The sequence below is a fragment of the Platalea leucorodia genome, assembly GCF_965183815.1.
Source record: "Platalea leucorodia genome assembly, chromosome: 9".
Lineage (NCBI taxonomy): Eukaryota > Metazoa > Chordata > Aves > Pelecaniformes > Threskiornithidae > Platalea > Platalea leucorodia.
In genome coordinates, this window is record NC_138831.1 from 48,192,154 (window position 1) to 48,208,646 (window position 16,493).

At 44.4% G+C, this 16,493-nt stretch overlaps 1 protein-coding gene across 1 annotated transcript in view; it reads left to right on the forward strand.

The window, feature by feature from the left end:
• The window catches only part of LRRK1 (leucine rich repeat kinase 1), a 79,203-nt gene that overhangs the window by 55,358 nt on the left and 7,352 nt on the right, over positions 1 to 16,493 (forward strand). Inside the window, exons 20-30 of the mRNA XM_082322564.1 lie at positions 151 to 322; positions 1,750 to 1,913; positions 3,186 to 3,325; positions 4,894 to 5,143; positions 6,873 to 7,039; positions 8,162 to 8,359; positions 9,027 to 9,304; positions 9,496 to 9,690; positions 10,511 to 10,662; positions 12,259 to 12,376; positions 13,771 to 13,887. Coding sequence (XP_082178690.1) covers positions 151 to 322; positions 1,750 to 1,913; positions 3,186 to 3,325; positions 4,894 to 5,143; positions 6,873 to 7,039; positions 8,162 to 8,359; positions 9,027 to 9,304; positions 9,496 to 9,690; positions 10,511 to 10,662; positions 12,259 to 12,376; positions 13,771 to 13,887 — 1,951 coding nt within the window. The remainder of the gene's footprint in view (positions 1 to 150; positions 323 to 1,749; positions 1,914 to 3,185; positions 3,326 to 4,893; positions 5,144 to 6,872; positions 7,040 to 8,161; positions 8,360 to 9,026; positions 9,305 to 9,495; positions 9,691 to 10,510; positions 10,663 to 12,258; positions 12,377 to 13,770; positions 13,888 to 16,493) is intronic.

Consider the following 16,493-nt stretch of genomic DNA (forward strand, 5'->3'; position numbering starts at 1 on the left):
GCGCCTTTAGTCTAAAAGCTTTTTTATATGCAGTAGGCTGTGCCATTAAAAATCTCTTCGGAGATTGAATCGCCTTATTATCCAGTAACAATGTTCTCACTGTTACAAGCTGGAGCTAAAATTTGAGCTGTTGAATTTGATGTGTTTCAGCTACCTCCTCCCTCATCTGCTTCCTACCAAGCCAGCATTAGATATCCACGGGCTCTGCCACCAGACCACAAACACAGTCCAAAGGGTCTTCAAGATGAGTTTTGTCCCAGTTGGCTTTTGGCAAAGATTCATAGCCCGAATGTTAATTAGCCTGGCAGAGATGGACCTCCAGGTAGGTTACTGTATCTCCCTGCAAGCGAGAGAAGACAGCTAAAGTTGTTCTTCAGTGTAAGTGTAAGTGGGTGTCTCTTCACATCCAGCTTGCTTCAGTCACAGACTTCAATAACATTATTTGAGTAAATAGGGAAAGATGAGACTCTGCAATCAAAATCTGGTTCTGTTTTCACACTAGGTGTCATTTAGAACAACAGATTGGCACCAGGGAAGAAAGGCTATGTTCTCCACAGCCTCTTTATAACATGATCCCCTGGAAGGTCTCAGTACCTCCAGCATCTTCCAATTACAAGTAATTGGAGTTCTGCCTGCGGCTCTTGTCCATGACCGTTCCACTAGGCCAGACTCTGCTCACGTTGTTTGCCAGTGGAGATCTGGAATAGCTCCACCAAAGTCAGCTATCTGAATCTATATGGGTTTAAATGAGAAGAAAATTACAGGACTGTTGCATTAATGCGATAATGAGTACAAGCAGGCACCCTATTAGTGCAAGTGGTATGCATATCATTAAAGTAGTGTTTGTAAGGTTTTGAAAGCTAAGTGAATTTTGATGTTGTTACAGACATATTTTTGCAGCAGCTTATATCTGAAAACATAGCCCTGCTGGAAACCGTAATAAATACTTGCAAAATATTTTTAGCACTACTGTGGTATCTATCTATTTACACCGTGTTCTGTCACTGATGTACAGAACATGGAAAACATGATACCTGTTTTTGGAAGGTCCTCTGTGTTCCAGGCTTCTCAAACCATGTAATAACTTTACCTGTTTTAACAGGCTGTCTTGGCAACCCCTCGCTTATATCCTCATGGGCACGACATAACCCTAGAGCACCTTTGCTAGGGACCTCATCCAGTCCTCACAAGTAAATGGAAAGGATCCCAGGCGTCAGACCCGTCTGCAGACAAATAAACGTTACAGCAATGAGTACAGTGGAGTTCTGCAGATTAAGTCTTTGGTTTTAAAACGAAAATACATTTTGCTCTAAGTGCTGGTTTGAAGTGTCTTGGAGAAAAGCCATCTTCCTCCCACTGAAACAGGTGGAAAAGTTAACTCTACATTGAGGGCAGACTTAATCAATCACTAGAACATTTAGCTCTTCTTTAGGTTTACAAGACTTTTGCAAATGCAGAATTCATATAACAAATGTCACAGTTACAGACTTAACTTTGTTCACGGATATGAAATTGTTCCCTTTTGAGTGGCATGAAAAATATTTCCATCGCTGCAAAACCAACTGTTACTGTGTGTATTCTCATTCCATCGCAAAATTTTTTATGAGCGCAAGTCGCTCTTTAATGGAAAAGGTATGACAGCACCTGTGAAGGCCAAAAAAAGAAATCGTCTTATTGCTCACTTAACGCAACATCCTTATGAGAAATGTCAATAATTTAATTATTTTCATGCTTTTCTGCTTGTTTCAGCTTTTTGAAAACAAGAAGAACACCAAGACAAGAAACAAAAAGGTGACGATCTACAGCTTCACAGGCACCCAAAGGAACCGCTGCAGCACGTTCCGAGTCAAAAGGACTCACACTGTTTACTGGCAGGAAGGTCTGTTCGTTACCTTTGATGGAGGCTATCTTAGGTAATTTGTGTTCGTAATGCAGCATGCGTGACAGGGGACTAATAATGTGTATGAAACACATCATCTGAATGGAGATGAATGGGCCTGACTCATGCTATATGCTCACTCGTCAGTAGAAGAGGAGGCTCTTCTAACAGACATAACTCATCTGGTAACAACTGGTGACAAAAATGATGAGTAACTGATTGTTTGGCAGTTCTGAATATATCAACCTTATGTGTCATTACAGCCACAAATTAAAGAGGTCTGAAAGCAGTAAGTGATATTCAGAGCAGAACTCTTTGCCAGTGTAAAATCATGCATTTTCACATGCAAAGATTTCCTTACGTCAATGAGTTTTTCACTGAATCCTAAAACTTCACCACAGTGTTGCAGTACTCCAGATCAATGGAGGTGCTTCTGAGCTATCAGACTGCATGCAACAGAGACTATGGCTAACTGGTTTAAGCTGGCCAAGGCAGAGTGCCTGCTGGCTGCAAGGCTGGAGAAAACCTGCTGTCCGTGTTCTTTCACAAATGCAGAGAGTAGGCAGCCACTTAAGACTTCATCTCTGTAGTATCTGCAGATGCCTTTGCTCTTCCAGTCCCTGGCGAGACAGGGAGGAACCATTGGTGTTGTTCCATGGTTGGAGACCAGAAGGGCACAGTGACTTTCCTGAGTTCATCTAGGCCGTCTGCGGCTGAGTAGAGACTTGGACCCCGACATTGCAAATCACAGACTGGAATCCTTAATTCTGGACCATGGTGGTGGTCATACTCTTATCTCCCCATGTACTTCAGGGAGTTACAGAACTCAGCTCTTTGTATTAAAGCTTGGTTTGTTGGGGGTTTTTTTGTGGGAATTGCACAAAAATTGTTATGTCCGTAAACTTTTCCAAACAGTTCTTTGAAGTTTTATTATTATTATTAGGTCACTGGGGTTTTACTACTGATTTTTAAAACTCCTAACCTTCCATCATTCTGTATGGGGCATTTCTATCAAAACTCTCCATCATACTCAGTTCACTTAGGCCAGGGTTGTCTCTGGGTCTGACCTTCTGTAGCACGTACCCATTGTAAGCAACTGGCATTTCTGTGCAAGAATTCTCTTCTGAAAGTCATTTGCCAAACAGACTGAATTGAAAATCATCCTCAAAGCTAGACTGCTTTTTATTTTGATTGCCTATGAACTACGTGTTGTTATGTAGCTCAGGTTTCCTGCGAGAAAGGAAGTTTGTTGACACTGATGCTTCACAAAAGCTTCATGCGGCTGTCTTTTGGCTTTCTTACACAGTGTCGAGTCTTCTGATGTGAACTGGAAAAAGAAAAAAAGTGGTGGAATTAAAATCATTTGCCAGTCAGAAGTGAGAGACTTTTCAGCAATGGCATTCATCACAGATCATGTCAACTCTTTGATAGACCAGTGGTTTCCTGGTAAGAGAACTACTGTAATTTTCTGTGCAGTATTATGTCTTTTTAACAGAAGGTTCTTTGACAGAGCTCTCCAGGTGCACAATATTGTGTGTTAATTGAAGACCCCTCAGGCTTTGACAGTCTCAAGCCAACAAAGTTTGAGAAAAGCTGGTAACCTGCAGACAGATCAAGATTATTTCCCAGCACACCTTGGTCTAGACATTGTGTCTTTCAGTCCGTCAGTCACAGCAAGCACAGGTGAAACATTACAGATCAAACAGGATCTGCTTCTGTAGGAGTTCAGGAGACTCTTCCAGTGCTCATAGCAGGGACAGGATTTGGCCCAAAATACTTGGCACTGTCCCTTGATGCAGAACTCATTTTGGCATCAGCTGGGATCAGCGTTTGCCCACCATTTCTAATACCCTGTAATTTATAAAACTGTGATGTGGGAGGCATGAGTGAATATGATACCAGGGACTCTGTGCCAAGGTAACTTCCTTGACTCCTGCAGTTGTTTTTCCTGTGATCAGCACAGATCCTGCTGTTACCCAGTGAGCTGTTTGCAACCCCAATACACTTTGTTTAAAACCAAAACAAAACCTGAAATGTTCTTTGTCGTCCCGCACTGGTCTAGAAAACAGTGCCAAAGTGTCTTAATTGGAGGCTCTCTGGAGGAAACAGTTGTGCACTCTCACATATTCGTGTTCTGCATGTTATGAAGATAAAAGATTTTCTTTGCCTTTGGATTAAAATAATGATAACATTAATCACTGAAGCTTGAGACGAGTCATGACTTCAAAGGCTGCGGCCTGTATTCGCCCTGCCTAATTGTAGGCATTTAACAGAGCCTGTCACCACAAAATCCCTTTGTAGTTAGTGGGAGAGGTGTGAACCTCCCAAAGGTTTAGTCTTGGTAGAATTCACATTTCCCCTGGAGGGCCTGAAAACATTGCCCCTGAAGGAGCCCACAGTAACTGTGTTCCCAGCTTGGGTGCTGTGGGTGAGTACTTACTCCTAGCCTGCACCTGAAGGGCTCAGCCTGAGCGTGCCGTGCTTCCCAGTCCACTCCCATTCCCGTTCCCATGCCTGCTCTCCGCCTGAAGCCATCTGGCAGCTTGCAGTCTGCGAAGCAGACGTGGCTGGGGCTCCTGGGCAGCCTCACAGCTGCCTTCCTTCTACTGCACGGCCATGCCCTTCAGGATACGCAGTGATCCCTATCTGCAGTTCACACAGAGACACCCAGCAAGTAGGAGGTTCTCTCCAATGCTTTATTCATATACTTCTAATTTCTACTAGCCCTGAATATATTTTCTTGGCAAGCCTGTGCGTTACCTGTGACCAAAGCAGACTAGCTGTTAAATTATGTCAACAGTCCTGTCTCCTCAGTACTGTCGCTGCTATCTGCATATACTTTGCAGAAAGCTGTTTTCTTATTCCAGTCAATACAATGCAGTAAACTGCTGCTTTCATGAGTGTGACCGTTTTCAGGCAGTGGATCCAGGTGATGACTGTAGACATCTGAATGCACTAGGAGCTGTTCTTTCTCTGTGCGAGTTATGTTTTCTGTTTGCTTGCTTGCTTTGAAGCACTCACAGCCACTGAGAGTGATGGCACGTTGCTGATGGAGCAGTATGTGCCCTGCCACATCTGTGCAGCTTCCAAGCCGGAGGAGAATGAGTGTGGCGAGAAGGCAGAGGACGCGCAGTACTTTAACATGGAGGACTGTGTCCTGACTGCCATCGAACTGGACTATATCACATGTCCTAACCACCCTGACATCCCCGTTTCTCTCCAAGAGCTGGTCCCGGAGCTTTTCATGACTGATTTTCCTGCCAGGTAACGTTATTTCATAGAATCATAGAATCATAGAATACCAGCTTGGAAGGGACCTCAAGGATCATCTGGTCCAACCTTTCTAGGCAAGAATTTGCACAGTCTAGATGAGATGGCCCAGCACCATGTCCAGCTGAGTCTTAAACGTGTTCAGCGTAGCGGAGTCGACAACTTCCCTGGGGAGATTATTCCAGTGATTGACTGTTCTCACTGTGAAAAATTTTCCTTTCATGTCCAATCAGAATCTTCCTGGGAGTAACATGTACCCATAATTTGATAGCCTTTTGTACCCCAATTTGTACCCAATATTTGATAGCCTTTGGTTAAGTTTCAGTGTACCTATGTAATTCGGTTGGATTTTTTTCCTAAGTCATCTCTGCTAGAGGAACATACTGACCACAGGAAACAAATTTATCTGCTCTCAATCCCTGCTCTGGCAATTCATCCTAAACTGCATTCCTGGTGGTCAGCACACTTGCTTAGACAATTGCTGTGTGCTGACCCGAGTCATCACTTCAGGGAGTCCTTTGAGATCACTGTGGTGCAATGTGAAAGTCCCTTTTTAAAGCCGCAGCTGTCCTGCATTGCCCACGACTCTGGCCAGAGCTTTCTGTAGTTGGAGGCTTTATGGGATCCCAGAAAAGAGATTTTAATATGGCAAAACCAAAAGAAAGGGCTGCTGCATCACAAGATTGGCACTGAAATCGCCTTTAGTTTTGAAGAGCCTGTAGGTGAGTGAATTCATAGACACCACTAGAGAATTCACATTGAGTCGAGGCTCCTGCTCGGCTGAGGGCTGTCGGATGTGTTGTAGTAGTGTGGCAGTCCTGAACAGCTGAAACAGCTCTTCCCTACCCATAGCAGCACTGCCAAATCTTTAAGCTGCTTAACTGCATTCCCAGATGGGTTCAGTCTTATACCCCTTATTACTTAGTGTGCAGAGCAAGAGACCTCCTGACAGCAGGCAGGACAGGAGACCAGTGTCTCTTTTGGTTCACACTCTCAGACCTTTCTGTGCCCAATGCAGAGCCATGAGACCTCTAGACAAAACTGTGTCCTCTTGGCTGCTGTCAGAGCTTTCTGTGCTCTCCCTGGCCCCTGTTCCTTTCTTGGGGTCGTTTTACTGGGCAGACACCCCATCGGCTCGTCACGACAGCCATCCTCGCAGTGCTATCTCCTAGAGATTTATTGGACGGGCGTGAGGCGAGTGGAGATATTTGAAGTGTGAACAGCTGTAAAAGTAGTCTCTGGAAGAGTGGGGAAATGATGAATTGCAGCCTGGGAACAGTAAGCTGATTTGAATAATCAGGTTTCAGAGTGTGGGGCTGTTCATAAACATCCTGTCCTGCCTCAGCGGAGAAAAGAGGAACAGGAGGCAAATGAAGCAAAAAAATCATTAGTACAGATAAATGGTACAAATATCTGTACCCGTGTCGTCTGCTTGGAAAGGGAGCTTATGTGCTTTCCAGATCTGTTTGATTCTTGTGGGATAAATTAGTAAAAAGCCTTTTTTTCTTATTTGCCCAAGTTACTTTTTTCTGCGAGAAATCTGTTGTACATGAGCCAGCATAGAGTACATTGAGATGACCAAGGTAGTTAAGGTGATCCAGTCCTCTCAGAACATAAGACCAGACCCTATTAGGGATTCGCGAAAATGGAAATCACATGAAAAATATGAATTTACAATGTCTTTGAAACTTTTAATTAAAAAGCCCCAATCTCTTTTTGGCAGACTCTTCCTGGAAAATAGCAAACTGGAATGCAGTGAAAATGAAAACAATGTTCTTGGCCAGGGTGGAAGTGGGACCGTTATATATCGGGCACGATACCAAGGAAAACCAGTGGCTGTGAAGAGATTTCAGATTAAAAAATGCAAGGGTTCTCCCACTTCAGCTGCAGGTACAGTACACAGAATTGGTGTCGGGAATCGGCTCTTGCAGTCTGCGATCCCAAGTTAAGACCAAAGAGCTTTCGCTCTCCGAAGTGCTGGCAGCACCTGTTTAAATACAGCTTTGAAATACATAGCAAAATTGGTGCGTTTCCATGGAGGAGGAGGATGCATCTTAAAGAGTCCTTCATGAAAGCACTTGTAGCGATGAAGGTCATTGGCACTGCAGGAAGCTTCTCTCCTGCAGGTCAATGGGTGGCCTCATAGGGTGCCAAGGCAGAGCTCTTGATTGGGGTGGGAGGCAAGATTTCATCTCCTTTTCCCAAGCTATTCAGCAATGAGAAGTGTGGATTTGCATAGATTTGCACTAAGGACTTGTGGGTCTCCACCTTTGAATTAGTCTTTTACTCCATCTGCGCCAGCCACTACAGAAAGCACATTGGAAATCCTTCTCAGCCTGCCAGCTCCTCCAGGCAGGGACAGGCTCTCGTACTGCACGTGCCGGCTGTTGAGCACAGATTTCCAGCAGAGCCTCAGTCCATGGACAAAGGAAAGGGGAAAGTACCTCACTTTCCTCATTCTTGACAGGGAAGGATGCAGTGAACCCCTGGGCTGTGAAGGAGGCCAGCTGCTGTCCCAATGACAAATAACCTTTGGAAAGACCAAACCTGCCTGAGCAGTCCGTAGTGTCCCGTGGCAGAAGGACAGTTACCATGAAGGGTCCCTCTTCTGGCAGGGCAGCCAGGAAAGGGTAGGGAAGACTCCTTCCATCAAAGGGTCTGCAATGTGACATCCACACCCAGAGAGTCCCTGCTTTAAAAAGCACAGCACAAGTTCTCCAAAATCATCCAGGTGATATATGAGAACAGTGTGTGCCAGACACACTCAAGGTTGGTGTTAAAGGACCAAGGGAGCACTTGCTTCCTGAGGCAGCCGTATATATCCCGCTTATAGCCAGTGTCTGTCAGTGGCTCATGCATCAACATGAGGATGCAACTTAAAGCCTTGCTGTTGGCATAACCCCACAAGCTGCCTTCCTCCTGCAGCATTTGATCAGTGATTAGCACCTTCCAAAGAGTTTCTGACTTGGTTTCTCAGCTGGGGAGTGAGCAGGGGTTTGTGTGTCTTGCCAGATACCATGCTGAAACACCTGAGAGCCATGGATGCCATGAAGAATTTCTCCGAGTTTCGCCAGGAGGCCAGCATGCTCCACTCGCTGCAACACCCCTGCATCGTCTCCCTCATTGGCATCAGCATCCATCCTCTCTGCTTTGCCCTAGAGCTGGCCCCTCTGGGCAGCCTCACCACTGTATTGTCTGAAAACTCCAAAGGTAAAAACAAGGTCTCCTTCCTGGCACAGCTCACTCTCCGAGTCACACTAGTGACAAATGGTCAACAACATTCAAATTACTGCTTGATTTATTGAAGGGGATTTTCTTCCAGACTAGGGGATGGAATTGCTCTTAAACTGTGCCTTTGGGAACGTAGTAAAAATTGATGCTCAGGATTTTCAAAACTACTTTGGAGACCTGGATTTTCAATTTTTCTGCAAATTAATAAGAAGTGGATCTCACTTCAGTGCTGCATGGGTAATGCTGTGTTCTTCCCCCTGCAGATGGGTGTCTGGCACTCTAAATTCTCTCATAATTATCTGTATTTCTGTCGCTGTCAAATGAACGACACTAATTCCAAGATAGGTTGAGGCCATCTGACCTTCTTGGCACCTTGGGTTTGTGTCAACTTTCAGTCAAACACTAATTTTCACCAGGAGATTTAGGGGGCTAGAAGTGAAAGGGTTTAAAAAAAGAACCTAATAGAACTGTCAGATGTGTATAGTAACACGAACAGTGTCATTTCAAATTGTGGCACTGAGTGATGTTTTAAAAGGTTGTTAGTTATTGCTCTGGAGTTTAAAAGAGAAAGAGAAAGGGAGAAAAAAAAAAAAAAGGCAGTTACTGCAATTACAAGAACTGAAGATAGGCTGTTCCTTTGTGCTAGGGTCTTCCTTTGTGCCGCTGGGACACATGCTGACACACAAAATAGCGTATCAGATTGTAACAGGTCTTGCCTACCTGCATAAGAAGAACATCATCTTCTGCGACCTGAAGTCGGACAATATTTTGGTGTGGTCCCTGGACGTCAAAGAGCACATCAATATCAAGCTCTCCGACTACGGTATCTCCCGGCAGTCATTCCACGAAGGCGCTCTTGGCGTGGAAGGCACGCCGGGCTACCAAGCTCCTGAGATCAGGCCTCGCATAGTCTACGATGAGAAGGTAACCGTGGTGTATCCATGGGCACAGCCCCGGCGTGACAGCGGTGGGTGGCTGGCTTCATGCATGGGGCTGAATTCCCTTATACATGCATGGTGTGCAGCACTAGCTTTCCCACCATGGCCTTCCTTGCTCTCCTCTCCACCCGCCAAGGGAGGTTTACTGTGTTTTTTTCTCTCTGTTTCTGGCTCTAGGTCGACATGTTCTCATATGGGATGGTCCTGTATGAGCTGCTGTCTGGTCAGCGGCCTGTGCTAGGACAACACCAGCTCCAGATTGCAAAGAAACTGTCTAAAGGGATCCGTCCTGTTCTTGGGCAGCCGGAGGAGGTGCAGCTATATAGGATGCAGGCACTCATGATGGAGTGTTGGGACACTAAGCCAGAAAAGGTACAAGACAACCCTTATGACCAGTGTTTTCTGATCGTGTAGCTACAGGGATCTGGCAGCCCTTTTCACGCAGAGAGCTAGGCTTGCTCTCGGTACAGCAGAACAGCGCAGTTTCCCATTTATCCCTCCTGCTGATACGGCCCAGAACTTCTGTTGACTTAAATGAGAGTTTTATGAATGAAACTATGGCAGATTGGTGGCCTTAGACATCTGCGGTGACATGAAGGTCCCTTGACGTCAATGGCAGTTAAGCTATTGATTTCACCAGGGCAAGACGTTACCCGTAATTTCTAGAAACAGCTACAGTATCATGGTGTGAGTGTAACTACAAAGACTTCAAAAACCCCAAGATTATAGAAGGCGGTATAAGGAAGAAAAGGGTTCAAAGTACGAGACAAGGATTATGCTGCATTATGTTTTTCATTAATTGCAAGTTGGCGTTTCAGAGCTGCTGTTCTTCAAAGGTCAGCTTGACCCACAAACAGCTAGACACTGTCATGACAGTGGGTCAGCTTCCAAAATTCCTAAGCCTGAAGAAATCAATCAATAAAATGTGTAAGAGAAACACAGAACAAACCATGGAAGTACAGAAGGGGTTTGTCTTCAGTGTCTGGGGTATGGAGGATGCTAAGAACCAATCAGGTGGGATTTATAAGGAGAATTTGGTATAGATTTGAGAAAGTAGCAGAAGTGTTTATTGAAGAAGTCCTACTTCTTGGCTTTCTAGCTTTAATAAATAATGATTATTATGATTCTTTTATTTCATCTGGACCTCCAGCTGTCTCATGTGACCTGTCTTTCTCTTTTCCTTTCCCCACAGCGTCCACTGGCCATTTCTGTGGTAGGACAGATGAAAGATCCTACCTTTGCAACATTTATGTACCTGCTGTCCTGTGGGAAACAGTCTTCCTTCTTCTGCTCCCAAGGACAGGAGTACACTGTGGTGTTCTGGGATGGGAAGGAAGACACCAGGTGAGACAGCTCATATTAGTAATTTCTTTCGTTTGTTCTTTCTTCTTTTTAAGTAAAAATCCTTCAGTGTCTTCCCTTATGCCTCTGGGAGTGAGGTAAAGAAGGTGAAAGTGAATTTGGGTGAATGCCAAGGGTACGGTGAACACTGTTTTCCCAAACTCTTTTAATTGGGAACAGTGGTTGCTTTATAAAGGATATTTAATGAGCTTAACTCTGCTTCAGTTAATATGAGGAGAAGATTAGGGCAGTGTAATGATTCACACACACAGGATGAAGCATTTGCACATGAGAACAGACGTGTTCTGCCTTTCCTAATGAGGCCATTTAACACTAAACCTTTCCTAATTGAGACTGCGGTTCCATCTCTGTTCTGCAAAGCAATTAAGCACATGCTTAAATCCTATTGAAATCATCAGGATTTAACCACATGCCTGAAGCTGTGTGTGCATCCAAGTGTATACTGCCAGTAAAATGTGTGCTATACTGAATAGGCATGGGCTTTAAATGTTGTTAAATTGTGACGGAGATGATGGTATTTTTCTCAGCCGCATGTGACCCATGGCTAGTTACATTTGTTTTTGTGGACGTTCCTGATTTTTATAGACCCAGTCCTATTTGGAAACATCCACAAACGGGTCTGAATTTTATATTAACGTGGTCATTATTTGTAACCGTTAACCTAATGGGCAAGGTACGTGATTTGTTCACGAGCGATTTGCTTTGCTGTTTGTGGTGCCTGGTCAGTCGTTCAGTGCAGACAGTATAACTATTCCTGCTAAAACTGGTGGAACGCATGGGACTCACAGATGTATTCTGAATACATGGATGTTGTCCAAATATTCACAGCAATATATCTCAGTGAATCTGCTTCCTGACTGGACAATCCACTTGCTGGAGACTGCTGAATAACAAATTACTTATATGTGATGGATTTCAGGATATGTAATTGCTTGTGCCACAGCTGGTAAAACATCTGGGGCTCACAGATGTGGCTGTGAATATCCAGTTATTGTTCAAACACCCAAACCCAATAAACTTCCCCAAACAAACAAAATCCTTTTAGTTACAAAAATATTAATTAGTCATATTTATAAATTATTTTATCAGGTTACACATCTTTGGTCTTATTTGGAAGGATCATGCTCTTCTGTTTATGTACTAGAATAAGTAATGAAGCCAGATAATACTGAGGCAGTGAACTTGGAGAACAAGCACGTATTCTCTTGAGCACCTAATGGGCAAGATGGGCTAAGGCCTCCCAGCTATTAATTACTGCTATTCAGCTGAAGCTATTTGTCTCACAACTGAATTATAGTAACAGACCACGTAAGTTCTCCTAATCCATTTCCGCGCAAAGTCAGATAGCTGAGTTTAAATCTTCACAGAAGCAATTGCATATCTGCCCCCTGAGGAAGAGCCGTGGCACGTCTGTATTTCTCTTCCTTTACAAAGAGCATTTGGAGGGGTGGAGAGCCTTGCAGCATCGTCCACATCTGGACAGTCGTGTTACAGCTTGGCCAAAAGTGCCGAGTACGGTCCTGTAGCAGATTGCAGGCCGAATATTGGCTATAGGAAATTGTTATTTGCTCCTTTCAGAAACTACACGGTGGTGAATCCGGAGAAAGGAGTCATAGAAGTGGAGAGGATGAGCTGCCCAGGAATGAAGCTATGCTGCCAACTAAAATTTCAGAATGCCCTCTGGGCTGCCACGGAGGTGAGCGTTGCCTGCGCTTCAGTGCCCCACTCAAGAGGGACCTCGTTAGAAGAGACACAAATGAAGAGAAAGAGCCTATTAAATTAGTAAAGCTAAGAGTGTTTGAGACAATGGGCGTCTCAGATGAGCAGCGTGACTTTGCATCTGCTGTCTCCAGGTGTATTGTTTCTGCCTGTTCCTTAGCTGATACCTAGATCAAAATGGGGCCTCCTGGTGTTCCAAGCGATCGTGGGAACCTCAGCTTTCCGAGGCGAAACTCTCCGGATTGTAGCGTATCTGTACCCAGGGTTTCATCTGGGAAATGTCCTTATCTGTAAGCGATAAAGAGAAGCAGTGAAAGAAACCATGCGTTTAAGGGTGGGGTTTTGAAAGAGGCCCAAGGGGTTTGAAAGTTGGTGGGAAACGGGTAGCCAAGTTTTGTGTTCACCGTGGAAAACCGCAGCTAAAAAAAATAAGAGTGAGAGAGCATGGCTGATTTATCCCTTAGAGCCCCTGTCCGCTCATCAAAAAGGCCTGTGTTAAGTGTCAGCCCGTTCTGACAAAATCGTTTGACACAAACCAAACAAAAACTTTCTGAAACAAACTGAAATGTTCCTGAAGTTCAGTGTTTCAGAGAGGGGGGGAAAAAAGGCCATGCTTGCTGAATAAATAATTTGTGTTGGTTAATTCACCCCACCCTAGCATGGATGCTGGAACTGAGTGAGAGCATAGATCTCTTTTTCCCTGTAGGAAAATAAGATATTTTGACTTTTTCTGTTCCCAAATTGAGGTAAAGTTCAAATATTCCTATTTTTTCATAACAAGAAGTATAGAAAAATTACAAATCAGAAATCTTAAAGCATTTTATATCCATCTTTCTGATCAAAATGAAATGTGTTGCTATTCCCCAAACTGGATGCTCTGTGTCAGTTTAGTAGATTTACGAGGTGTAGAGCAGATATAATTCCACATAAAATGTAATACTAGCTTTCCTCGAATTGACAGATTAATGCAAAATAACATACAACGTGTTTCAATTGTCTTGACACGTTTGGGATTTGTTGGGGTTGAGGGGGGCCCATCCCTTTAATTTATTTTTTGAAGAATTTAAAAAATATTAAAAAACCCCACCAGAGTCAAGGTTGTCAAATGCTACTTCTGTATGTGGTGATTCTGGTGGCTTTTGGATAGTGCATATACTGCCCGCAGCTCATTCTGGGGAAGGCGGTACCTGCTTTCTACCCTCAGACAGAGCAAATGCTCTCCAGGGAAAACAAAAAGAAATCCAGGCTTTGGATATTGAAAAATATAAGTAAAAACTGGTTTTGGAACCAATTTGATCTTGTTCAGGTATCAAAATATGAAAAGCGTGGAAGATGATTGCAATTTATAGAGTTTTATGTGCTCTTTCACAGGACCAGAAGATTTCTGTGTATGGGTTGCAGGGCATGTGTCCTCTAAAGACTCCGCAGAAGGGTTTAGACACTCCTGCTACTGTGAGCTGCTTTCTAGTAATGCCCGTTGTCAAAAAGGTAAGGAGGAACCTAAAGGAAAAGGGGCATTAGTGAGACTAAGCCGTCTGCTGCCGGGCCAAGCTGCCAGAGTTTGCGCCGCTTGTCACTAGCTAGTGTCGAAGGACTTTGCAATGCCCAGGAACATTTTGGCGGTGCGAGGAGAAGGTTTCCAGGTCTTTGTGCCTCTGCCAGAAGACAGAGGTGTGGGCAAGAACCTGAGTCAGGGGACCAAAGCTGGCACTTCCAAGCCTGCTGGGAAAATAGTCAAAGTAGATCAAATTCTTCTGCAAGGAAGTTTTCCAGCTGTGTTTCCACATCACTGGAAGACAAGGTTTAGGCTGATGAAGCAAAGTAGAGAGGACATGAAACAATAATTAGAATAGAGATTTGTTAGCTGCTAATGCAGGACTTGGGTATATCCTAGCTCGTGTACCCACTCTTTTCCTGGTGTGTATGCATGCTGTCATTTGTGTGCATAATCATCTTTAAATATTATCTAGGCTCAGCCACACTTCTTTTTTGGTTTTGAATGAGAACGCTTAGATAATACAGCTCTTATGGGTAATACTCTTATGGGTAATATGGATAATTACTCTTATGGGTAATAACAAAAGTTATATACTATCTGCCTCGTTCCGGAATTGCTAACATCCAGTTACTGGCAAGAGAAATCTGACATGACTGCCTATTGCGGGCAAGTCTTGGGAGATGTATAAAAACTGTTTTTGGGCTAAATTACCGCTGGTTTGCTTACAGCCACCTCAAGTAAAAACATATAATTATGTTCTAACATTATTGGTAGCTGTGTAGTTTTTGCAAATGCCAGCAGACTGGTATGTGTCTGAAAGCTCAATATGGAGCAGCTCTCGGAGCGACAGTGGAGCTGGTTTATACCACATGCCCGTTCTGAGTTATTGTCCGTTTCTGGCTCATTTGCTCAGACTGCTGCATCGCCGCAAACTGAATCCGAGGCAGATGGTTAGTGTAAGGTGTACTGCTTCACTTCCAAACATGGTGTAAGTAGCACTAAAGTAGGGCACAGATATAAAGTTGGCACAGGAATGAATTTCACCCGCCGGGAGGCTGCATCTGTCGGCTTTCTTTGGCTCCCAGACCTGCAGCGTTTCTCCACCGTGGAGTTTCATTTCTGATGTGTAGGGCAAATTTCTTTTTCATGCTGCCTGAGGTTTTGTCCAGGACAGTTGAACGAGTCTTTCACTTTCAGCTTTTCCACTGTCATACAGCTTGCAAAGCCATTCCTCAGGGGTTACGAGTGGCTTTATGTCTCCTGGTTTCTATTTTCAGTTTGTGGCTTGCCTAGAAAATGTCATAAATAATGCCAGGCCCTACAATAGTAATATTGAGTCTAGACACCTCCCTTCCTCCCCCGACCCTACCCAACCTTCCAGAAATCCACATCCCTTCGGCGCACTCCTTCTTAGTTTATTGGACTTACTTTTTCCTCTCTCCTTTCTATGAATGAGTTTGGCAGTGAAATAGCCAGAGCAGCAGCCATAGGGATGTGCAGACCAGGTTGGCAAGAAACTAGACCGTTTTTCGAAACAGCCAGTTCTTCCAATAAAGCTAAGTGGAAAGCTTACACTTGTCAAACTCACTGTACGGCGCAGCGAGCTGTATCAGAGTTATCACATAGTCATTATTGTCCAGCGGAGAAGAGAATTGCTCGCATTTCCCTGGGAAGAAAGCCTTTAGCTGATGAGATGTGAGGTAACTAGCAGTCAGAGAATTGCCGAGGGATGTTGCTGGGAAGGGGAATTCTTTACGACTGCCTTGGGAAGACTGATCCAAAAGAAATAGTTTCCAAAACTTGGTTTCTCATCCAAAGGAAGCATCATGGAAATTTAAAAGCAGCAGAGAGGGGCCCAGAATCCAAAACTCACCCGCCAAGGAAAAGTCTTGTACAATTTAAGCTTTTTTGTTGCATGCTTTCTGTCACCAGTATCATTGTTTTTGGCAAACAATAAAATTTTCAGAAAAAAAAAAAAAAAGGCAAAGAAACAGGTTAAAACGAGCAAAACAAGGTGCTTTCTGAATTGGTTTGCAGCATTCTTACAAAGAGATGTTGAGGGAGAGAGACATCTGAATGGGTGCAAGCCTCTGGCCTCTTGCAAAAACCTGGAACACACGAAAACAAAAGCTACATTTAAAGGCTGCAGCCTGCCACAGCGTTCGCTACCAGCAGTGCCAGACCCTGCGGGGAAGAGAGGAGGTGACCGAGGCTGTGGTGTCGGGGGCTGTATTTATTTTTTTTTTTAACCTGCTCACAGCGGCCATCCCGACAACTCCAAGCCTTGCGTTGTCCTTAGCTGCGAGGACAGGACGTCTGGAGCCAGCTCATCTCCTGCACATCGCATACCGTCACAGCCCCGCTCAGAGGCCTTCCTCCCTGGCACAGCGGGACTTCTGGCAGGACGGAGACTTCAAATGCAGTTTTGTTGCTGTGTGTTTTTGTTGGCTCTTTGTGGAGCCCAAATGTTGAAAATGAATTCTGAGAAAGTTACTTAAGGTTTCTGGAGGCTGCTGCCCTGCCTGCCTTTGGTCACTGTTGTAATACCCTGATTTGGAGAGTTTTGCCTCGCTGCCCAGCTGCACCGACACCTAAT